Source organism: Bos taurus, chromosome 17 (genome assembly GCF_002263795.3).
Source record: "Bos taurus isolate L1 Dominette 01449 registration number 42190680 breed Hereford chromosome 17, ARS-UCD2.0, whole genome shotgun sequence".
Taxonomy (NCBI): domain Eukaryota; kingdom Metazoa; phylum Chordata; class Mammalia; order Artiodactyla; family Bovidae; genus Bos; species Bos taurus.
Window position 1 is genome coordinate 46041593 of NC_037344.1, and position 24757 is coordinate 46066349.

Genomic DNA, 24757 nt, shown 5'->3' on the forward strand with positions numbered 1-24757 from the left:
CTCTCATCTCCTGCCCCTACTCCAGGCTCCCAGCTGTGGGATCCACAGAGGCCATGGTAGAGGATTCTTCATCTTCTGCCGAGTGCTTGCTCCTGCTAGGCAAGGTCCTCTTGGAGTCTGAGGGGCTGGGAGGCTCCTCTTGGGGACTGAGGGCTAGGGGCGGGGGGCTGCAAGGGTCGGTGGCAGTGGCTCCAGCACAACCCATCCTCTCCCATGGGCAGCTCTCCAGGGTCCTGAACAGGAGTCCGACCAGGCAGATGACAGCAGAAGCATCCCCTCCCTCTAGATTTCTTTCCGCTACAGGATCCATGCCAGCTGGAATCCAGGGTCATGCTGTGGCCAGGGACTTCTTTGTATTTGAAAAGCTCAGAGGTCATTTACAGAATCACTGAGGAGTCCGGCTCCTGGCCATGTGTGAACTTCCAGGCCCGACCACAGGTAAGAACAAAGACTTTCCCTGGCAAGCCTCCTAGGGAAAGTGGCCCTCCCCATCCCAGACCTGTGGTACAGCAGAGCATCCTAAGGTCTGAAGGAAGTTGCAGGCAGGCACTCAGGCCCCTCCCACCCTGACCGGCCATGCCACACATATATCTGCATTCCTGGCCTGAATACCTGCATTCCTGGCTTTCTTAGGGGGTCCAACCTGGGGCCTTTCCAAAGCACCTCTGCTGATACCCCTTATCCCAGGAGTCTTGCAGACATGTCTCCCCACTCTGCCTCAGTGACCCGCACCTTCTCCACTCCCAGTCCTCCTCCTACCTCCTCCTCCCTGGCTCCCTGGTCCAGGACTCAGCAGCAGCCTCTCCATCAGTGAGCATACCTGCCTGCACTGTTCTTTGGGATGGAGCACCAGGAAGCTGGCCCTTGTGCCCATTCAGCCCCTTGATCACACCATCACAGTAAGTGAATAACGGTTTATTAGTTTTTATGCATGTGTGTGTGTCTATCGTACATTTGTGTCTGACTCTTTGCGACCCCATGGATTGTAGCCTACCAGGCTCCTCTGTCCATGGAAGTCTCCAGGCAAGAATACTGGAGTGGGTTGCCATTTCCTCCTCCAGGGGATCTTCCCCACCCAGGAATCAAACCCACATCTCATGTCTCCTGCATTGGCAGGCAGATTCTTTACCACTGAACCACCTGAGAAGCCCCATTAGCCTTTATAGCAAATAACAAACAGATGCTGTCAGTGGGACCCCAGTCTTCACTGACCACCTCCACACGGGGCAGCTTGGCTCCAGATAGTCAGGCCCCCTCATTCACTCCCATTCTCTCACCTGTAAAGTGAGGTTAAAGGTGGACATCTCCCAAGGTCAGGGAGAATGGAAGAAGCTGGCAAACAGGAATAACCAGCCACGCCAGTACCCTCCCCACTCCACACTGGGCAACACCCACAGGAGAGCCACACTCAGCAGATGAGAGAGAGGTGGGCCAGCACGGATGTGAAAAACGTGGGGAGCAGCCCATTCAAGTGGGACTGTGACCAAAGAGTGAGGGAACTAACTGGTAGCCACTTTAAGAATGGGAATTTTAGGGACTTCCCTGGTGGGCCAATGGTTAAGAATCTACTTTCCAAGGCAGGGGGCACGAGTTTGATCCCTGGTTGGGACCTAAGATCCCATATCATAGGCAATGCACTTGTGCACCTGAGGTGCATAAGCCTGTGCACCTCAATTAGAGAGAAGCCCACGTGCAGCAACAAAGACCCAATGCAGCCAAAAATAACCATTAAAAAACAGAAAAGAATGTGAATTTTAATTCCAGACACTGAGGTTCAGGGAGGTCTGCAAACAGCATCTTCTGAGGGCAGGTGGACACTGCACAGTCGTCTCCGGAGGCGACAAGCTGTGTCGTGGAGTTGAGACTATCAGCTGGAGTGGTGAATAGAAAGCACAGACCCTGCTTATCTCACCAAGACTCATGATTTTCGTGATTAAACACTTTTCAGTTTCTATGCCTTTGGTTGATTTTCTAGAGTTCTGATACATCTGGGTTTCTCCCCCCTATACTTCCTCCAGTAAATTCCTTGCATTCCAGGGGAAGAATGCTTAGCGTGGTCCTCTCCTGCCTCTCTCACTTTGGGAATTTATATCCTGGGTTCCTCACATACTGGCCAAAGCTGAAGCCTTGTAAGAAAAGACTGGAAACAACCTGAATTGTTTCCGACAAGGAGCAGGTTGGGGGCTACCATGGGCAGCATGCTCCCTGGATGTATTATGAACCAAGGCAGCACTTTCTGTGCAGAAAATGCACACAAGGTGAATGCATATTTATATTCACCTATATCTGCGCAGCACTCCTAGGATACACAAGAAGTTAGTACCAGGGGCATCTGTTTGGGGAGGTGGGTGGAAACCAGAGAGCTGAGAGAGAGACGCGGGCAGAGACTATTCATATATATTATTAAGCTTTGCTTTCAAATTTTTAGCCATGTGTGTTAATGTTCAAAAGTCAAATTACTTAAATTATAAAAGGGGACTAACATAAATCCCTTTTCCTGTGACTGTTTCAGTGATGTCCTTGGTCTCAGGAGGAAAATAGGCTTAACCATGAAGTGTCCCGATAATTTGGGGGAGAGGATGGAGAAGCCACAAAGCCCAGAACCTGGGAGAGGGACGCCAGGGGAGGAGCCTGAACACCCCACGTGGCCCCAGAGGTCACAACACAACCGCCCCCTCCCTCTGCGGGCTTGAAGGCTGAACTGGGACCCTGCCCCAGACTTCTCAGGTGTGAAGCCAGACGATTCAGGCTACGGTTCACAGACTCCGTGATGTGGTCGCTAAATGCATGATCAGATTACTGCAAATCGTTTAACAGACATAGAAATGCTACAAGTGACTGATCTAATTTCAGATCTTGTGTTATTTCCTGGTCTCTGTATTTAAGACCCGGAAGAAAGCGTTTCAATAATGGTTAAGCTGCCGCATGATTGGATGTTATAATTCATCTCTCCAAAGCTTCTGCTGGGGTTTATTTCCCCTCTCTCTTTCAGCATGGGCCTGTCTGATTTCATCTGGCGTGCATGCTTCCTCTGAGTTGGTAAGACAGTCACGTCCGCCACGGCAATACGAGAGAAGGTGCAGAGAACCTGTGATCCCGCATCAACGCACAGTTAAGTGGGAGATGGTGGCTGTGGGTGAAACAAATCTTTGTATTTTCATGAAAATACAAAGCAGAAGCGGACCCAGCTCCCCACTGCATTTCACTCACCCTGGCTTGTGCCTAGCTGCAAACTGGGAAAGGCTCTGCAGTGAGGCGTCTGTAACGTGAATATCATGTATCTCATCAACTAAGTGTCTCTGCATTCGAATAGCCAACAAGCTACTTACGACAGAACGTCAAACCAATAATTCACAAGCTCATTTCAGCAGGAAAAAAAGGCGGGGGGGAGGATATACACTCAAGACCATGGGGACCTCTGCTGGGAGGAGGGAACGTCGTGGCAGGGCTTCTGGGGTTCAGACCATGCTGTGTTTCTTGACCTGACTCCGGGCTACTCAGGTATTCATGAAAAATCACTGGGATGTGGCCACGATTTCCCAATGAAAGTATAGAGACACATATAGACATAGTAAATGCTGCAGTTTGTATCTTTACTTGTTTCTATGTCCCTATAGGCATTTATGGAGAAGGCAATGGCACCCCATTCCAGTACTCTTGCCTGGAAAATCCCATGGATGGAGGAGCCTGGTAGGCTGCAGTCCATGGGGTTGCTAAGAGTCGGACACAACTGATCGACTTCCCTTTCACTTTTCACTTTCATGCACTGGAGAAGGAAATGGCAACCCACTCCAGTGTCCTTGCCTGCAGAATCCCAGGGACAGGGGAGCCTGGTGGGCTTCCGTCTATGGGGTCGCACAGAGTCAGACACGACTGAAGTGACTTAGGAGCATAGGCATTTATGACTCTGTATTTATATGTCTGTAACTGTAATTGTGTCCATTTCTGTATCTGTATTTAGGAATTGGTAACTGTATCCATGGGGCTTCCCTGGTGGCTCAGTGGTATAGAATCTGCCTGCCAATATAGGAGACGTGGGTTCAATCCCTGGGTTGGGAAGATCCCCTGGAGAAAGAAATGGCAACCCACTCCAGTATTCTTGCCCAGAGAAGACTGGCAGGCTAGAGTCCACAGAGTCACAAAGAGTCGGATATGACTTAGTGACTAGACAACAACTATATCCGTATCTATGTATCTTTATACAATGAGTTGACTCATTGGAAAAGACCCTGATGCTGGGAGGGATTGGGGGCAGGAGGAGAAGGGGACGACAGAGGATGAGATGGCTGGATGGCATCACTGACTTGATGGATGTGAGTCTGAGTGAACTCCGGGAGTTGGTGATGGACAGAGAGGCCTGGCGTGCTGTGATTCATGGGGTCGCAGAGTCAGACACGACTGAGCAACTGAACTGAACTGAACTGACTGATGTATTTTTATGCACCTGTATTTGTAGAGTCACACAACCACTCTGGCTTCTTCCTAGGTGAGAAGTGGTTGTTGTTCAGTTGCTCAGTTGTGTCCAACTCTTTTCAACCCCATGGACTGCAGCACACCAGGCTTCCCTGTCCTTTTCCCGGAGTTTCCTCAAACTCATGTCCATTGAGTCAGTGACGCCATCCAACCATCTCATCCTCTATCACCCTCTTCTCCTGCCCTCAATCTTTCCCAGCATCAGGGTCTTTTCCAATGAGTCAGTTCTTAACGTTAGGTGCCCAAAGTACTGGAACTTCAGCTTCAGCATCAGTCCTTCTAATGAATATTCAGTGTTGATTTCTTTTAGGATTGACTGGTTTGATCTGCAGTCCAGGGGACTCTCAAGAGTCTTCTTCAGCACCACAGTTTGAAGGCATTTATTCTTTGGCTCTCAGCCTTCTTTATGGTCCAACTCTCACATCCATACATGACTACTGGAAAAACCACAGCTTTGACTATACAAAACTTTGTCAGCAAAGTGATGTCTGCTTTTTAATACACTGTCTAGGCTTGTCATAGCTTTTCTTCCAAGGAGCAAGCATCTTTTAATTTCATGGCTACAGTCACCGTCCACAGTGATTTTTGGAACCCAAGAAGATATTACCTGCCACTGTTTCCACTTTTTCCCCATCTATTTACCATGAAGTGACGGGACCAGATGCCATGACCTTAGTTTTTTGAATGTTGAGTTTTCAGCCAGCCTTTTCACTCTCTTCTTTCACCTTCATCAAGAGGCTTTTTAGTTCTTCTTCACTTTCTGCCTTAAGGATGGTATCATCTGTTTATCTGAGGTTATTGATTCCAGCTTGTGCCTCATGCAGCCTGACATTTCACCTAGTGTACTCTGCATATAAGTTAAATAAGCAGGGTGACAATATACAGCCTTGACATACTCCTTTCCCAGTTTTGAACCAGTCCATTGTTTCATGTGAGAGAAGGACTTTAAAGCTCCAGACTTTTCTCTTCCCTGGCTTGGAGGCTGTCTCCCCAGTGGGGCTGGCATGGAACAAGCCCTTTAGGGGGCTCAGGTTGTGTCCCTGCTTCTGTAAGACCTGCTGGCCCCATAGGCACATCTGCACTCAGGCTCACTGAAGTCACCCAGGGAATGACATCCGTGTCCCTTCATAATCAGGTAGGATGGTTTGTGAACGGACAGTTGGGAGGGGGGTCGGTATCTGACAGTGGGGTGAAGGATGAGCTGTTCCCAGAAGGGGCTTGGATCTGCCCTTTCCTGGCCCCTGCCATGGGCCCAGCAGGCATAACCGTGACAATCTCTGTCCCCCTGGTTCCTGCCCCTCCAAGATCAACCTCACCAGGACACACAGAAACCACATGTCCCAACATGAACCTGCACCTTGCTAAAGTGTTTTAGTTTAAAATTGCCGGGTGTTTTTTAAATGCATGGGATATGCAAACAGGTAGCCCCCAGACACGAATCCCTCTGGAGGGAACCCTATCCCATTGCATCCGTCCAGACATTTCTTTCCCACAGACATACTCATGTGAACCTGCGCCCAGACAGAGCTGTGCACACTTTACACAATGGGGCCAGGCCCTACCTGGGTCCTGAAAACTGCTGTCTTCAGGGGGCACCTCTGAACAATGGGGAACAACTCAACACGCACAACCCAGGGTCCTCAGAGGAGACAAGGAACATGAGACACACCCAACTGCAGCCAGAATGAGCCCTGAGGCTCAGAGAGATTGGGTCTCTGGACCCCTCCACTGCGTCTCCCAGCCCAGGGTCTGCATGATTTTTCTCTCAAGGTCCAAGTAGCAAATATTTTGGCTTTCTAGGCCTCACAGTCTCTACTGAAACTACTCAACTCAATGGCTGCAGCATGACAGCTGCTGCAGACGACTTGTAAGTAATCACCTGTGCTACTGCACAGGCTTTACCACGTGGGCCACAGCCCGCTGACCCTGCACTCAATTGTGAAGTCACTGAACAGTTCTAGGCCTACACCTCCCTCCTCATTATCCAGGGCTCCCTGACTTCCCCTGGCCCTCCTCAGACCCCAAGCTGGCTCCACGGTGGGATCCCCTGGAGCTCTGAAAGGTCCTGGAGCCCACATCCAGTAAATCTAGAACCTCTAAGGTGGGAACTGCTCCCACGCTCCCCAGTAACTCCCTTACTAACAAGTTTGAGAACTGCAGTCCTCAGGCGTTGACGGCTGATGTCAAGGAGAGGGGCTGGAGTGGGGCTGGAGGTAATGCTCCCCCAGGAAGGACAGTGGGGCTCCAGTGATCCTGGAGGACTCAAGGTGTGGGGACCCTGCTGCAGCCGGACCCCATGCTGCATGGATGGAGGGTAAGGATCCAGGCAGGGCAGCCTTGGATCCCCCGCTGTCACTGACTGAAGTCAGATGAAACACTCAGATCACCCAGGGAGTCTGGGAGGGGGGCGATGCTGCCAAGCCCTCCAGACCTGGTGGGTTAGGTCAGCACACAGACAGAACAGGGGACTTACACATTCAACTACTTCCCTTCCACCCCTGCCTGCCATCCATGCTCTGACCAGGAGGGTTTAATTGTTGGGGCGACTGGAGTCAGTCTGAGCCTGTGTCTCCGTTTGAGTGACAAAGTGAAGGGTCTTCCCTGACCCCAGGAGCAGGAGGCGAGAGTGCCCGCCAGGTCGCTCACAGAGGCCTCTGTCATCCTGTGAAAGGCCGGGTGTAACATGACTGTAGACAGTCTTCACACAGCCCTGGGACAGGGGACAGCCTGGACTGAAAGCTCAGGGACACGTCACCACAGTAACGTGCCCCCTCCTGCAGCTGAAAGCAATTAACTGAAGAACCCAGGTCTGTGCTCAGAACCCGGAGTTCACGCAGAGGAGGGACACCTGAGCTGACAGTCCCACCCCTTCCCCAACCTGGCAGCCCTTCCTGGAAGGAGCCCTCCTTCACAGAGCACGTGTGCATCGCCCTGGCCTTGAAGAGACAGCTGTGCCCCCTTCCATCATGGCGGTGACCCAGCTACGTGATTCTGACTACCCATGACAAACAAAGAAAGAAAACACCCAAGCACCACAAGGGAGCCAGCAATTGGAGATGGAGTGCCTGGGACATTGGCTCCTGCGAGACAGAGGAGCTGAGGGCAGAGGGACAGTGTTGGGCCCCAGGGAGTCTGTGGCCAAGGCTGCACTACCGCTGCAGACAGGAGTGTGGCCTGTGGGGGATGGAGCAGCCCCTGCCACCCACTGTCCTGCTTGAGGGAATTGGGGATGCACTCCTGGGCCCTCCTCTTCTGAGTCTCGTCCACATCCATACAGGTCACCCCTCCACCCCGGGCAGAAGGGGCACAGTATCAGGAGGGGCACTTGGTTGATGCCCACCCCTTCCACCAGGGCTCCACGTGGATCCTACAGAGAGCCCAGGGGCCCTGAAGCCCCACAGAGCTGGGAGTGCAGCCCCGCCTCACCGCTGGCACAGATGCTTGAGGGCTGGGACTACTGGGGATCCAGGAGGCTTGCAGCACCTCCCACCAACTCCCCATCTCCTGCTTGTACCTGTGGACACCCCAGAGCCCACATCACCTGGAAGGAGATGGGCATGGAGGGCAGCAAGTCAGTGCAGCCAGAACGAGGGGATCGTGTGCGGGGCTGGCACCACCCACCCTCCCTCCGGTCCCAAACAGACAAGGACACCACAATGAGGTCCCCTCTCTCCCTTCCAGAAATCCTTTACCAAGAAGATGCTGCTGCACTTTGTGTGGCATGAGGATGCCTGAGTGGAATTTTAATTAAGAAGCAGGAAGCCACATCTTCAGGCATCTTCCCTTGGACACATTTCTAATTAACCACCAGGGCCCACGGCTTCAGTCAGTGCCAGTGAATATGCAACAAAGTCAAAAAGAAGATTTCAAATCAGCAGCTGGGGAAGAGAGCAGGGGGTGAGAGAAAGGAGGGCTGGGTTCACAATATTTAGGAAATATCCCCATGGGGGAGGGGAGCAGGGTGGTGGCTTCAGTGCCATCCACAGACCCTCTCTAAGTCCATCCTCTCACCACCATCACTGGTGACATGGGACATTGGGCTTGTCATTAGGAGTGGGAGGCGATGAATAAGGACACCAAAGGCACAAGTGTGTCCGGCTGGAGCCCCCTCCCATGCCTTCAGTATCAGGGTCGCCCAGGGGTGCTTCAAAGACAGCACCCTTTGGAGAGGTAATAAACACAGCCTGGATCCCACCCTGGGGGTGTGTGGAGAGCATGCTCTGGAGTCCCAGCCCAGAGTGTGAAGAGTGTGTTCTGTGGATGCTCAGGGTGGGCAGGAGGGATGTGGGGGAGGTTCCCCGGTGTCAGCCCCCAACACCTGAGAGGAGAGATGTTCAGACTGGGACAGCATGGGGATGCCTCAGCCCTAACCAGACCCCAGATACTGAGCAGGGTGCAAGGATGCTGTTCCCCCTCCCCAAAGCCTCCTCCCCACAGGGCTTCCTGAGAACCCCCACCTCCAGACTCTGGAGTTCAGGGGGGTGACCCCCGGGCAGTCATGTGGTTCAGGTCGAACAATCATCTGTCTCCAGCTCAGCCTCCGTTATTGGCTCTGGGACAGGCACCTGACCCACAGGAGCCAATCAGAATCTGCCCTGGGACTTCTGCTAGGACTGCTGGGAACAGTGCCTCCCTCCCCACCCTGAGCTGCAGAGCTGGAGGATGTTGTCAGGGTGCCAGTTCCATCACTTCCTCCCCAGGAAAGCCTGATCCAGATGGAGCCAGCAAGGAGGCAGTGGGGCCAAGAGCTAAGTAGGAGATACCAGCTGACAGCACTGAGTGCCCAGAGCCAGCCAAATCTGATTCCCCCTGCGCTTCCCAGGACTGAGCCGTTTCTGCTCAAGAGAGCTCAAGCTGGTTTACTAGCACCTGAGAAGAAGGAAGAGGAGAGATACCAAGAGGAAGACGGCAAGGAGAAGGGGAGGAGGAGAGGAAGGGCACATCTATAGCAATACAGCTGCAATCACTGGCCAGGAGTTTATCATTCAATCTGCTCCTCTATAAAACAGAAATCACCATCTCTTCAAGTAGCTATTTTAAGGGCAAGGAAAAGAGACATTTAATGTAAAAACATCTTTTTTAAAAGATCTCTATAAATTTGAGCCTTTATCATTAATGTTAAATAACTTCACTGGAAACCAAGTATAAGGACCCAGGGTTAGAACTGTGACCTGCTGCTGCTGCTGCTAAGTCGCTTCAGTCGTGTCCGACTCTGTGCGACCCCATAGACGGAAGCCCACCAGGCTCCTCTGTCCATGGGATTCTCCAGGCAAGAACGCTGGAGTGGGTTGCCATTTCCTCCTCCAATGCATGAAAGTGAAAAGTCAAAGTGAAGTCGCTCAGTCGTGTCCGACTCTTAGTGACCCCATGGACTGCAGCCTACCAGGCTCCTCAGTCCATGGGATTTTCCAGGCAAGAGTACTGGAGTGGGGTGCCATTGCCTTCTCCAAGAACTGTGACCTAGGCCGAGTCAATCAGAGCATTTCAGAACTTTGGCCAATCAGAGCATTTCATTCCTCTGGGAGGGATGACCAATCAGGACAGTCTATTCCTCTGGCCAATCAGAACATTCTGCTTCCACTGGCCTCAGTGAAGGCTGGCCAATCAGAACAGTCCATTCTTCTGGCCAATCAGAGCATTTTGCTCCTCTGACCTCAGTGAGGGGGTCCATGGCAGGCAGGGTTCCAAGTCAAGCCCATTAGAAATGATGAGAATCGATCCTAGGATTTTGTAGGACATGTCAGCAGAACAATAACAAGAAGAGCAAAGGAGTTTTTTTCCCCCTAAGACGGATAATGGAATTTTATATGGTCCTAAAAGTTTCTTACCAGCATCTGGGGCAGCCTAAAAATGGAGCCAACTCATAGGAAAACAGAACTGAGATATGAGAAGCTAGAAACACGTGGAGATGGCCACGTCTGAATCTTGAACCCAGCAGCCACAGCAAGCATTCCTGACTATGCGTTTATAAATCCCGATTTCTGTCAACCTCTCTGAGTAGGTCCTTCATAATCACAGGAGTTCTCTTACCTGTGGTTCCCAGGGAGCTTTGACTAAAGCTTCCTAACGCAGCCTTGGATCCTGCATCTCCTTGATCATGGAGATGTGCATGTGAGGAAATTATGAAAGAACGGTGAGGAGGAGAAGAACCATTTGGGTCTGCACTGCCCCCCTGGGTGCACATCCATACCGGTTGCTTTGGCGGGAAAAGCACCAAGGGCCTTAATCCAGTCTGCATTAAATCTGAAAACATGGCCGACCTTGCCAAGTTCTCTTGGAGTAATGAGGCTCTGGGTCACAGGCCATAAGAGGGGCTGTAACAGTACTGATGCTGCCACAGCCTCGGACATTACTCCCAGGGATCCCAGCCCCATCTCCACACAGCCCAGTGCTCCCTCTACTCCACTACCCCCAGCCCCGCCCAGCTCCGTGCCCACAGGACAGAGAACATACCACGATGATGAAAAGGGCAGGGGCCACGAAGGCCCAGATGGTGCCATTCCCGAGTGATAGCCAGCAACTGCAGAGAGAGACAGACGGTTACTTCAGTGCATCACCCCACCCACTCCAGCGCAGGGGCCCTGCATCCAGAACAGGACAGGGACAATGTGGGCATGGTGACAATAATGCCGTTAATCCCAACAGACGTGCCCGTATCCTGCTCACAATTTCAAGAGTATTCCACTCTTGGGAAGAACGTTCTGGGTCTGCAGACCGGCTCAGGCAAAAGAAGGCTTTTACAGGTCACCTAGTTAGTGAAAAACTTCACCATCTCTGAAGAGTCTAGCCAAAATCGAACAAAGGCTTTAATTTTATTATGATAAATAGGCTTTTGTCTATTGGAGGAGTGAGGAGGCATTACATGGCACAGGACTGACCATCCTCATCGGCTCATCAGCTATCTGTCAGTGCCCCTCCTGGCGGTGCCCCCTTAGCTGAGAGGAATGGTTCCCCAGTGGATCCCAGCCAGGGCTCTGACTTCCAGAGAAGCCTTGTCTGGGATATAGGGTCCAGTTTTAAGGTTGTGAAATTCCTCCTGGATTCCGAGATGTGATTCCAGGGGCTCAGGCAGGACCGCCAGCCATTCTACTACCTCATTTCTCTCCAAAGCCTCAGAATTGCCAAGAGCCTGGGTGTCCCTTAGACACATCCCTCCCTGGATCTGGGCGCAGCCCCAGGGGCCTGGCACACCCTCTGGGATCTGGCCAGGCCCACGACACATCCTCACTGACTCAGGACGTGAATGTCACCTGGTCACTCACTCACAGCTACTCACAGCTACTCACAGCCCCTGCCCCCAGCTCTGCAAACCTAGAGACACATCATCCCCTGAAACTCCATTGCGCACCCCGATGCAAGCGCTGTGATGACGTTCGCCCTGCAGAGGAGGAGGCTGAGGCCCAGGGAGGTTAGGGGACCCAAGTCCATGCTCCTGCACCTGCCTTTCTGGCCCCAGTCCTCCCCCAACCTGAGACCTCCTGGATCAGGAGACATGAAGTGCCCCAGACACGTGACAGTGCCTGTAAGAGGCTTGTTCCTGTCTGGAACCCAGACCCTGGAGAAAGAGCCTCTTGTCTGAGGATGCGGCATCTCCCATGGAAACACACAGCAAGTACAGTGGTCTCCAACCCAGGCTCCCTGAGAGGGTGATGACTCTGCAGGAGGAAGCCCATGCTTTCCACTGTTGTCATGCAGAGTGCTAAGTGGATGAGCATCCTCAGATCCCCCGTCCCCATCAGACACTCAGTGACCCTCTGAACATTTGCCAAGGATGCCTTGCTCTCAGGCACGTGAGTGGATGAGAGGCTTGTATCAGACTCAGACCCTGGAGCTGAGCCACATGCTGTGGGCGGCCAGCATCTGCACTCCCAGATGGAAAGACACTGAACAAATGCCAACGAGATGTGTTTGAGATGAAGTTTCTTCTTTTAATTTGCACCTTGACTTCGGATACCACGCAGGCTTGCAAGGAATGGGCCAGAACAGTGGTTGTTTAATCATTCTTATTTCAGTATGCACTCAGACAGCACTTTCTTTAAAAGCCTCATCTCCAGGAAATTGTTGCCCTAAAGTGGAATAAGCCAGATTCCTCCCAGTTTAGTGACTCAGTTGAGAAATTATCTCAGGCTGAAGCTATGACCAAGTTTAACTCCCTCTCTCTTCTTAAACTCTCTCCATGGTGTTTTCTCTCAGTGGCTCAAGGGGGCAGCCTCCTAAAGACGGTTGAGCTAAAGCCTTTTTCTCTTTGAGAGGAAAGGAAATCAACTTTCTAGAACCTGAACACCTGGCCTGGCTGCACAGCACCAACCCAGCCTCTTCTTGATTCAACTCTGGACCCACCAGCTGCAGTTTCAAAACGGTGGCATGAGGTCTAGAACATACAGGGTCCCATCTGCTGCCGCCCCCGCGAGGAGAACCTTGGGGCCCACTGCTGGCGTGCACCGGTCTACACGCACACAGTCTTATGTTCACTGGGCTGTAACTGAATGAGACTTCTTATGAACTAGGCACTTGCTGACCAACCAAGGAAAGGACTCGACACAAAACTGGGCTCCACAGGGGACCAGACAGCATGTCTAGGAAAACTGCATGGATGGAAAGTTCCCATTAGAAACCTGTACCGGCCACCCAGTCCTGGAGGCACTAGAACACCCTCATTGCTAGTTTCAAGGTGGGAGAAAGCCCAAAACACTTTTTTAAAAAAAACTGTCAGGGCTGGAAGATGCCAGCCTTGGACAGACCCCTCCCCCAGAAGAACACAGGAAGACAACGAGCCGGGGCCATGGGGACCCTCCCTACGGGAGTCCTGCCAACACAGGAATCACCATTTCACTTACTTCTTACTTGTTCCATAACTGTCCATGGCAAAGACTATTGAAATGATACAGATCAGAAGAGGAAAACCTGCAGAAAATGAGAGCAGAGTATTGTATTAGCCACTCTCTTTTGATGCATTTATTCATTTTATACCTGACGGATACAAAAACCTGTGTGCTGAGTGCTGAGGGCACAGAACAGCCTCTAGGCTCCAAGAACTTAGAGTCTAAACAAAGAGATAACACACAGGTGCATTTTAGGGCAGATCCGTTATTAATCTATTCTTTATCTGAAAACAACCATTTCTGGCTGCTCAGAAAGCAGCCGTGCATCCTCCGGGCCTCTGACTGATCAGTGCCATGAGCACAGGGTCTCCCTCTGCTCCCCTGCAAGGAAGGGATGGCGGGGGGTGCGGAGACAGCAAGGGGTCCCTTCTACCCACTGACCCTCCCCTCCAGGAGAAAGGGCTCCCGACCAGGAAACTGCACTTGGCAGATTCCAAAGAAAAAAGGGTGGGGGGATACATTACAACAAGTGGGTCTCTGTCGCCCACCCCTGAGCTGAGTCTGTCCCGCCCATGGGAGACCAGCTCCAGGACCCAGAGGGAAGCCTGCTCCTCTCCCCCGCTACCCCCACTCACTCCAGGCCTGGGCACCTCAAGGCCACAGCCCTCCTGGGATGTCTAGTGGCTCAGTCAGCAGACAGCACACCTGCCCTTCTGAGGATCAATTTTAAATTATCTTGAAAAGGAGTTTCTGGAGAAACATCCCATCTCTGAAATACTTTGATTTGATGTCAAAATAGTCTGCATCACAGGACGTCTGCACAAGACATCGCAGGGCTCTCACAGGAGAAGAGCAGCCTCTGGGGAGAGGTGCCGGGGCCAGGAGGAGTTGCGCCTCTCACCACTGACCCGCTACCACACTGGGTTCTCTACCCGTGTGCACAACTTCATAGGAGCCAGAGCCTTTCCAGGTGTTGGAGCCACTGGCTGCCTCCTGCCTCGATGGACCCAGAGTCACAGGAGACAAGCGGAGACCTAGAACCAGGCCCCCACCCTGCTGCTCACTCACTGAGAGCCTCAGTTTCCTCAGATGTCACAGAGAACCCCCACTGCCTGGCTCAATTGGGGTGGGAGGAATACACGGGACCTGAGATGGTGAGGGACCTTGGGGGCATGGCACACCAAGGTCCCCCCACTCCCATCTTCCCGAGGAAGCCCAAGCCTCAGGGTGCAGGAGAAGCAGGTGCTGCAGGAGCACTGGGTCCACAGGACAGCCTGGCAGGTGCACATGGGGCCCTGCAGAGTCCCCAGGGCCCCGTTCAGGTGGGTTCTGAAAGGTGCAGGAAGAACTAGAGGTGCCAGAGAGGATAGATTTTCAAACTCAGTGGCTGAGGCTTCACTTGGAGCTGCCACACCTCTCTCCGCTGATCGTGGCAATGGTGGGGGCCCAAGTCAGAGGCTGTCATCCCTTTACTGCCCAGAGTTAAATGGAAGAGTAGAAGCTTCTTTTTCTGCCTTCACAACTGCGGTGTGATGTGTTTCTCCCACGATCCCCAAAGCAACACTGACAGTCCTTGGTCACAGCTTCTCCTGCACCATCCTCTGTGTCCTGCAGAGGACAGGGCCATGGAAAGGTGACCAGAAGGGTCTGAGAAGAGGGCAAGCTCCACTCTGCTTTCTCTGAAATACGCTGCAGGAGCCACAGGGATGGGGTGAGCGCGTTGTTAAGAAGGAAAATTCACAGGCAGCAGGAGGATGAGCATGGGAACAGGATGCAGACATCAGCCAGCAGGAAGAGCCTGGGCTTTGGAGCCAAATGACACGTGGTTCTAGCCCCAGGGCCAACCTGGACCAGCTGTGAAGCCTCAAGGGCTCGGCTGAACCTCTCTGGGTCACCAGGTTCTCACTCTGTAAATGGAGGTGACATCAGGCTACTTACTGTAAGGACCACACAAGCTGAGCTATGGACGTGATCCAGGAGGCACTGATGTACAAAGTCCATCTCTGTACAATAACCTCCACTATTACTAACAAACTCAGATGTCTTTTCCACTGTTGCTGTCATCTGAAATTCACACCTCAACAACCCATGCAGACATGTGACCTGCTTCCTGCAAACAACTTGAAGTCCCTCTGGCCCTGTCCAAGGATGTTGACCTTATGGAGCTCAAGAAGTGCTCTCTTTAGGCTTCCCTGGTGGCTCAGTGGTAAAGAATCCACCTACCAATGCAGGAGACATGGGTTCGATCTCTGGTCCAGGAAGAGCCCATATGCCATGGTGCAACGAAGCCCATCCACCACAACTGTTGAGCCTGTGCTCTGGAGCCTGGGAGCTACAGCTACTGAGCCTATGTGCCCTGGAGCCCGTGCTCTGAAACAGAAGCCACCGCAATAAGAAGCCCGTGCATCGGAAGTAGAGAGTAGTTCCCACTCTCTGCAACTAGAGAAAAGCCCACGCAGCAGAAAAGACCCAGTACAGCCAAAAATAAGCAAATAAATAAATCTTTTAAAGAAAGCAGTGTTCTCTTTGGAATGTGGTGACCTTTCAGAGGAACCACACTGGTTGTTGCCTCCTAAGACCCAGGGAAGTGGGGAGGGGTGATGTAAGGAGTGACCAGAAGGAGCATTGCTATGAAATATTAACCTGGACACACAGAGCAACGCATGGAGAGGATGGATAATGTGAAATCCAACACAGGGGCAGGGAGGTCTCAGCAGAAAGGGGCAGAGAGATAACAATGCCAGAAGACAAGTGGTCCACCCTCTGGTAGAAGTCACTGAGGCCGTATTCTGGATGCCTCGCTCTGGGTACATGAGAGGTTTGCACTTCCTTATCCAAGGCTGTTGGATCACTGACTCCTTCTGGCCAGTGAGTTGTGAACAGAAGGGACACATGCCTCTATCAGTTAAGTGTTTAATTTCCAGGGTGATATATACCCAAACCATCTTCTCTCTCACAGCAACCAGCTATGGCTCAAGGCAGCATCTTCCCCATCACCCTGGGCTGCTGAGGGACTGCCCTGAGCAGAGCCCCTCTGCGGCCACCAGCCCACTGAGGATACACAGTGTACACAGGAGACAAACGTTGCTGTTTTCAACTGATGTGAGTTGGAAGCTGCTTGTTATGGCAGCGTGACCTAGGCTGTCCTGAATGACACACCTCCCAAGATCTCGGTACTATGTCACTTCCCTGGGACACCAGCACGATTTCAGAGAAAGGCAGGGTCCAGAATGAACTACGATGAAGTTTTCAACCCTAGGTGAGTGAAAGTGAAAGTGTTAGTCACTCAGTCGTGTCCCACTCTTTGCCACCCTATGGACTGTAACCCACCAGGCTCCTCTGTCCATGGGGATTCTCCAGGCAAGAATACTGGAGTGGGTTGCCATGCCCTCCTCCAGGGGATCTTCCCAACCCAGGGATCAAACCTGGGATCTCTTGCATTGCAGGCAGATTCTTTACCATCTGAATCACCAGGGAAGCCTAGATGAGTGGATGCTCACAAAAGAAATGAAGTCATAACAGAGAAAAGTGAAGCAAGCTGCCTTTCTTTCACTTCTGAGTTTATGATCGTTTCTCTGGCCACTTGGGAATTTGTGGTCAGAGATTCACATCTGCTGCACCAACATGTAAACAAACACTCAACTGTTTATCACTCACCTCCTCTCCCGGTTCCCAGGTGGACTCCTTGAGGACAGAGATTACATTTCACCCACCTTACAAGTTCAAGCACAGGGCCTGACATACAGAAAAACCTTGGGTAGGTTGTTCATGGGACACCTCCAATTCCAAGTCAGCTAAAACCACAATCCTTGAGTTTCAAAAAATGATACCGTTTGAAGGCTGCTGTAAGAGCAGGCTGAAAATCCCTAGGGAAGTGGCCTTTCTCTGGAGGATCCTTCCTATAGGTGACCTCCTAGGGCCTTGGATCAGCCTCCAGCTTCCTCCTAGTTAATAACTGCAGGTAGAGAGAGTCCAGCCATCTGCAGACTGTCTGTACTCAGGCCCAGAGCTAAGAAGGAGGGATGCAGTTCTGAGCCCTGATGAAATCAGTTAAGGGGACGCAGACTGGAGACAGAGGTGGCAGGCCTGCTGGCACCCATCCCAGCCCTCTGTTTGCAGGGAGTCTCTGATGGAGGCTGTGGAGGCCTAAGAACACCCACAGGGAAGACACTGGGACCAGAAACCACGCAGTCACAGCCACTGCTGTCAAGTAGGAATGGAAACTCAGAGTTTCCAGATCTCCTCATTTTTCAAAAGAACCCCATAATTTTATGTAAACCTTCTCCATTTTTATATATTGGCAGATATTTCATTGTTTTTCCTCTAATACATTTCAGGCTAAAGAAGCTATCCTTCAAGGCTGGATTGGATTGTGACCCTCACCTCTACCCTGAACCAGCGTAGATGGCTCCTGTCACTGCAGAAACAAATTCCGCACTTAATTCATTTCAACCGTCCTTGCTGTGGCTATGGGGTGTGTGTGTGCGCACGTGCACATGTGTGCATGCGCATGCACACACAAATCTAAACTGCATGGCCATTTCCATAAAGAAACTAGTCATCACAGGCGGTTGATCACACATCATCCTGTAAATGCTCACTAAATGAAGCATTTAGTAAGCTTACTAAATGCTTACTAAATGAAGAAGTCAGAGGCAGGAGCAACCCGCCTCTTTCAGGAAGTCACAGCAGGATGGAAGGAGACAATTATGCTTGCGTGGGGCCCGTGAGTCTCCTCTCTCCCCATTCCGTTAGCCAGGTCAAAGCACAGAATAAAATGTTTGTTTGCTCCCTGCACCATGAAGTGAAGTGAAGTGAAGTTGCTCAGTCGTGTCCGACTCTTTGCGACCCCACGGACTGTAGCCTACCAGGCTTCTCAGTCCATGGGATTTTCCAGGCAATAGTAATGGAGTGGATTGCCATTTCCTTCTCCAGGGGATCTTCCTGACCAGGGATCAAACCCGGGTCTCCCACATTGTAGACAGATGCTTAAGACTGTGAAAATTAAATCTATTGCAAGAAAACTAGAAAGGAGTAGCAGGTCCCTGATGATGGACTAATGCTTTATAGCAAATGCAAGAATTCCAGGTGTCCATTACTCTGGCAGGAAGCAGGGTCTCCTGTGCTCTGGTGCTCCACCACAAGATGGGCAAGGAGGAAGTTCAACAAACGAGTCACGACAATGGGGAGGTAACTCCCAAGATAAAGGACTACCATAACTGATGAAAGTTAGCTTTTAAAAAAACATAAGCATATAAAGTCTCTGTAAATTTTCCTAAGGGCTTGCTGCAAATTAAGAATTTATTCAAGAAAACCTACTAAAAATAGAGAGGAAAACAGAGAGACTAGGACACCTGGGCTACAATCTGCTCCACTCCAGGCAGGCATGGCTAACAAGACAGACGCCCTCCCCTGAGGCCCAATCCAAAGCCACAATATCTCCCTGGGGCAGACTGCCTGCATATCTCATTCTCCCTAGCACCACGGTGCAGAAACTCTATTCCAGGTAAGCGCAACCAAGAGATCGGAATTCCTTTCCGCCTCCAACCACAACCCACAGTCTACAGAGTCCACCCACCGTGTGACTGGCTGGGAACACAGGGCCCCGACTGCCCTCCCCCCAGGGCACCCATATACTGTGGTATTAGAGGCTACCTTCCCCGCCCAGCACCCCACATTAAAGCTGGGTGTCAATCCAAGAGAAGCTGGCCACTGTTCCCGTACTGGCTCAGGAACATGCCTCTGAGATCTTTTCTAGACAGAAGGGAAGCCAACCATTAGAATAGAACACTCCAAAGCACTCCCCATGGGAACTGACAGTACCTGGCCTCTTCAAGGTGTTTCACATGAAGATGAAATCGCAACCCACCGCTGCCCCCAGCCCCATGCCATCCCCACCTCCCCATCCCATCCCCACCTACCCCATCCTATCCCATAGTAGTAGCGGTGCTTGCTATCTTCTGATCCAAAGACCTTGATCACCATGCTGTACAGATGCAAGCCTTCTACCAGCATCCACGCAAAGGCGCTCAGGAAGAAGTAGTGCAGGAGCATGGCCAGCACCTGGCACGGGGCCTAGGATCAACGCAACGCATAGAAAATAAGCTCTTTCAGGGTGTGAGCAGTGCGTGTTTGCTGTTGTCTCAACCTCCCTCCACAGATTTTCTGGGGGTGCCTTATGGTCATGTGGCTTCATTTCTTTCTGGAGAGTCATGTTTTGCTTTTCCCGGGGGGAAGTGATTTGAGTGGAGCACGTGACTCAAGCAGTAGCCAATCAGAACCCCTCCCAGGTATAGTGATTGGTTCATGACAGGGCAGGGAATCGGCCCAACAAATCAGCATAAATATCCCCATCCCTGCCACAGGATTGGTTCAGGGGCGGGCATGTGACTGGCCAGGTGGATGGCCTGAGCTCCAGAGGGGGCAGAGCCATCAGCAAGCGGGTTTCCCTCATAGCTCCAGACCTAAGGACCCTAGGAGCTTATGAAGTAACCTTGGCTCTGCAGTCGGGAGGTGCTGCAGAGCAAAGTGTATGAGGTGAATGGAATTGAGGGGAAGAGACAAATCAGCATGTGACGTGTCTGTTTTAGTTCTCTACTTCAAGGTGTTGGTTATTTACCTGGAGCTGAACAGCCTGAGTGACACGGCCGCTTCTCTGGAGTTTACTCTCAATGGTGTGTAATAAACAAGAGATGTACAAACTATCTGTAATGTCTGCTTTTCTTGGCTGTTCGGGGCACTGATATCCAGAAGGCCCACCTGCCTTCTCTCTGACTAGATGAGGAGGGCAGCTGTGCTCCTCTCTGTTCAGAGCATCACGGGGCATCTGGTCCCTCCTGCTCCTAGTGTCATGGCCACAGCTTCAGGCTCAGCCATGTGGCCTCAGATTCTCCCGGGACCTCGATCAGAAATTTCAACCCCTCTCCCCCCGGGCCACTATGGTCTCTGTAAGTCCACAGCCACCCATCCCTAAGCTCAGATCAAAGGGCCAGGGAACCAGGAGTCAGGGAGGAAAACAAAGATGAAAACCAAGAACAACCATCTCTGTGGGGGCTCTATATCCTGTCCTCCCAAGGCCCCCTGGACAGTTAATTCTTTGGGGAAGAAAAAGGAACAAGTTGCTAAAATGCTGTGTTTCTTGTCACCAGGCTCTGTTAAAGTTAGATATAAATATGGGATACATCTACTATTTTTGTGGTCCCAGTATTCATGGCTCTGGGTCTTTTAGGACCAGTTTCCCCTTTGGTGTGGGGAGCACCTTACCCCCCTACACACACAGAGGCCTGGATGAGACCAGCCACCACAGTCACCTTTCCTGTCTGTCACAGAGGTCATCCAACGGGTGGATCACTCAAGCAGATCCACCCACTGGAGCCCTGCCTGGGATTTCAGACACCTGGGCTCTGAGAGGGAGAATACTCCTGGGTCCCTGAGATCATCATCTGGACAGTGGATGCCTGGACCACTTCCCCTCCTGCTGCCATCACACCGTGGGAGCTCACTCCTCTCAGTGTGGCCTGGGCCAGCAGCATCAGCCAGATACTGGATGGAAACAGGAACTCCAGATCCTGCTGAACCTGAATCTACATTTTAAGAAAATCCCATGTGATGATCCACAGTGGAGTTTGAAAAGCATCCTGTAGGAGAGAATGAGGCTGGTGCAGGTTCTTCTGTCCAAGGCACAGCCAAGAACTTCTTAGATGCTTGGTTGAACCCCTAAACCTGCGAGCAGAGGAGAGTGGATCTCTCCTTAGGCAGCAGCCCCAGGACAGGCAGGTGGGCTGAGGACACTGCTGGGCATAAGGATAAGAGGCTCTGCTGACCCTCACGTAGGGGGATAAAGAGTTCATCTTCCTTTAGCCGAATGTGATTGTATCCCAGGACTGATTCATACCGCTCGGGTCTCTTTCTGTCCTAATTTAGAGCAAGCCCATCTCTGCTTCTCCTTCCCATCAACCAGGCTTATAACCCACATCACCCAAGCCTGGGTCATTCTGGTCTCAGCATTTGACTTACTGTGAGATCTAAGACTTCCGAAGCTCCCCAGAGAATTCCCTGCCTGATTCAAAGGGTACAGAAATGTGGGTCTAGGTTTCACAGTCTGTTTGTGGAGAGCACCTGCCCTGGGTAGTCAGAGGAGGGGTGTGGCTGTGTGCAGTCAGAGCAGAAATGGAGAGCAGTGTCTGCAGCAAGACTGCACGAGGTCAGATTTTGGTCGGCACTTACCTGGGCGAGTCACTATAACCCTCTGTGCCTCAGTCCTGCCTCTGTGGCATCACTTCCTGGGCTTGATATGAGGATTAACTGAGTGGATCTATGTAAGCCCTTAGCACAGCGTCCAGCATGCAGTCAGGGCCATACCTGTCTTCACTACCAAGACTGATGTGAGCAGGGAGGCCAGTTCATGCCGGTCATCTTCCCTGTCTCTCCCAGAGGAACCACAGCCTGGCTATCTAGTGGTCTGAATTTGGAGTTGAAATCAGCAGGTGCCACCCCTGCTGATGCCCCCTGGTGATGGGAGGAGGGGATGGGAGGGAGGCCCACTGCGGACACATCAGGACCCAGGAGACCCACTCACCGTGCCCGGCTCGAAGCGGAAGCTGATAAGCAGCAGGACCTGGGCCACCAGGACAGCGCAGGACAGGTTGGCGTGGATGTGGTAACGCTGGTTCCGGATGGTGCTGACCGAGCTGGGGGCAGAGAGGCACTGGCTAAGCTGTGGCTTCCCCCTACTGCTCCTCCAAGAATCACCAAAGAGGTCTTGATAAGCCTGCCTGGGTGCTGCCACTTCTGGTTATGAACCATCAGTGCCTCCCTATTACTCCTGGAAATGACCCAGCTCATTCCACAGGCCCTGCAGGACCTGACCCTTGCCCATCACTCCAACTCAGCTCTTTCCTTCCTCTGGTCACAGACCCCTTTTTCTGGTTCTCCAAGATCCCCAGCCCGCTCCATCCTTGAGGTCTCTGCACCAGCTATTACTATGCAGTAAAGTCCCTCCCCGGGTCTCCCCTTAGAGAGAACTTCCTGAGCCTGAGGGAGCCCACTTCCTCTCTAAACTGCCCTCAGGGCTCAGATGGCTGTGGAGATGTGTGTTCAGGCCTTCGCATCCTCACTTGTCATCTGCCTCCCCACCCCCACCCCCAATCAGGCATGCTTTTACTGTCTGGGGTGCAACTGCGTCCTCAGAGGTGACTATAGGCCTGGGTGGGTTGGAGTGGGGGTGGTGATGGGTTTGGACTTGCTGAGCAAATAGCTGGGGAACAAGGGAATCAAAGCAGGAACATCCTGAGCATAACACTGAGGCCCCTCCAAACCCGCCTCCATCTCCTCTTACCTGGCTCAGATCCTACCAGAAGCTCCTGTGTACAGTGGGAACCCCCGCTCCACCCCTCAGAGTGCCCAGGTCCCTGGTGGGCTGCAGCAGGGGCCCAGGGAAGCTAACAGCTTCCCCTGCCATTGTGGCAGATCCCGGACCAACCAAACCAGGGACCCCCCTAGACAGACAGTCACCCAGGTGGCCAGTGTCCTCAGGGAACAGGGCAGGTGAGGAGGGGTGCCAACTTCCAGGAGGAACCCCGTGAGCAGAGGAAGCACCTGAGCACCCCTTGAGACTGAGGCCCATCCAGGTGTGAGTAACACGCCCTTCTTAGAAGTCCAACAGCTCTGAGGGGAATGTGCAAACCTATCTTCCCGGCTGACTGCCCAGACTCTCGGCTCTGATCTTGTTTTTCTGTCCCAGTCCTGAAAGAGCCATGGGCAGACTTAGCTGCCAGTATCCACTTGGTGGCGGGGGTTGGAGGTATCCCCTCAAGCTCTGACCAGACTGATGTGACTTCAGTGGGCGGAAGGGGCCCTCCAGGGATCTTACCCCTGCGGCTTCCAGCAGCCCAGCCCCACAAGGATCTGGCTGCTTTGATAACATTTTGGGTGGGGGGGTGGGGGGCGGGAGGTCCTTTGTTCTGGCACTCACCTGGTCAAAAGCCAGAAAGTCCTGTGGGCTGGGGAACTTTTCAGAACTTTCCAGCTTAGCTCAAGCCAGGTGCCTTCCAATTCGACAGCCCTTCCTCTCTCCTCCGTCTTTTCCAGAACCCCACAGGCTCCCCACACCCCAGATCTCAAAACAAAAGGTACTTGAGGAACAACCATCCACCTGTCACACACTGTGTGTGCAGAATCTAAACAGAGGCCAGCATTTGCCATCCCATCCACACCCCCAGCCCAGTACAAGTGCCAGAAGGGAAATCGAGGTGGGCAGGGGTGGCACTGACATTCGCACGAAGCTGCCAACCTCCTGGCCCCCAGGGGAGAACAGAAGATGACTCACGAGAGCACGGCGAAGGTGACCAGCGTGATGGCCAGGCAGAGCACGGACAGAGAGCAGCCGATGTAGCTGATGGACGAGAGCGCCACCTGGTGTCCGCGTGTGAGCTGTGCGGGAAGCAGAGCGGAGGTGGTCAGCCATCTGGTCCAGGTCCTACAGGGGGACTTGCCCAGTGGTTAGTGCCACCCGAGCCTGACTGAGGGGAGGGAAGGTAGAGTTCAGGTTGGAAAGGGTCCCGGGCTAATGCACAGCTGAGCACCAGGTAGTCATCGGGCCGTTCTGAGTTGGTGGTGACTGACAGTCCCTGCCTCTGCCAGATACCCTGCTGTTGCCATCAAGAGGGCAAGGCCTTTGATGTTGGCCCTTGGTTCTGTACATTTCAGATGCTCCAAAAGGCTCCACCAATCTCTCAGATTCCTCCACCCACCAGTCTCTGTAAGCCTACTGCCTACCCCTCCCCCACCCATCCCCAAGCAGCCTGCCTGCTCCTTGCCTCCCTGTCTAGAATGTGACATCCACAGCTACCCAGGAGATGTAGTGTTTGCTTAAGAGCCTGATCCATAGGCCTTGGTTCAAGTCACAACATGCCCTTGTCCCCAGCCAATGACCTAGGAATGAATTTACACATGTAAAATGCTCAGAGCGACATAAGAGTTTGCTATTATCCCTGATGTCAAATACAGCATAAACAAACTCAGTGGGTTAAGTGGATGCAAAGTCACAAAGGATGGTGACAGAAATCACAGCTCACTTAAGAGACCAATCCAAGACTCCAGGAGCTAGCATCTCAAGGTCATACACATTTGAACCTGGGATCCAAGAAACTCCGTGCTCCCTAAGCCACACAACTAGAAGACCAGCTTCCGGCAGAGGTCACTGCAGTACACTTCCTGCTGGGGCTCATGGCTCCTCCCCCAGCATGAAAGACCCAGCCTGGAGTTCATTCTGCATCTGTGTCCAGCCCTGGACATCAAGGACCCTCCAGCCTTGTCCAGGACACCCAGAACCTTGACCTCCAGCTAAACCACCTTCTTCCCTGTTCATTGGGACCTGAGCATGCATGCTAAGTCACTTCAGTTACATCTGACTCTTTGTGACCCCATGGGCTGTAGCCAGCCAGGCTCCTCTGTCCATGGGG

At 52.4% G+C, this 24757-nt stretch overlaps 1 protein-coding gene across 2 annotated transcripts in view; it reads right to left on the reverse strand.

The window, feature by feature from the left end:
* ADGRD1 (adhesion G protein-coupled receptor D1) overlaps positions 1-24757 on the reverse strand; it is a 175595-nt gene that overhangs the window by 11446 nt on the left and 139392 nt on the right. For both annotated transcript variants that reach the window (XM_005217662.5, NM_001034564.2), the window contains 5 exon segments: positions 23623-23726; positions 21874-21985; positions 19217-19370; positions 13311-13377; positions 10927-10993 (listed from right to left, as the gene is read on the reverse strand). In XM_005217662.5, the coding sequence (XP_005217719.2) occupies positions 10927-10993; positions 13311-13377; positions 19217-19370; positions 21874-21985; positions 23623-23726 (504 nt within the window).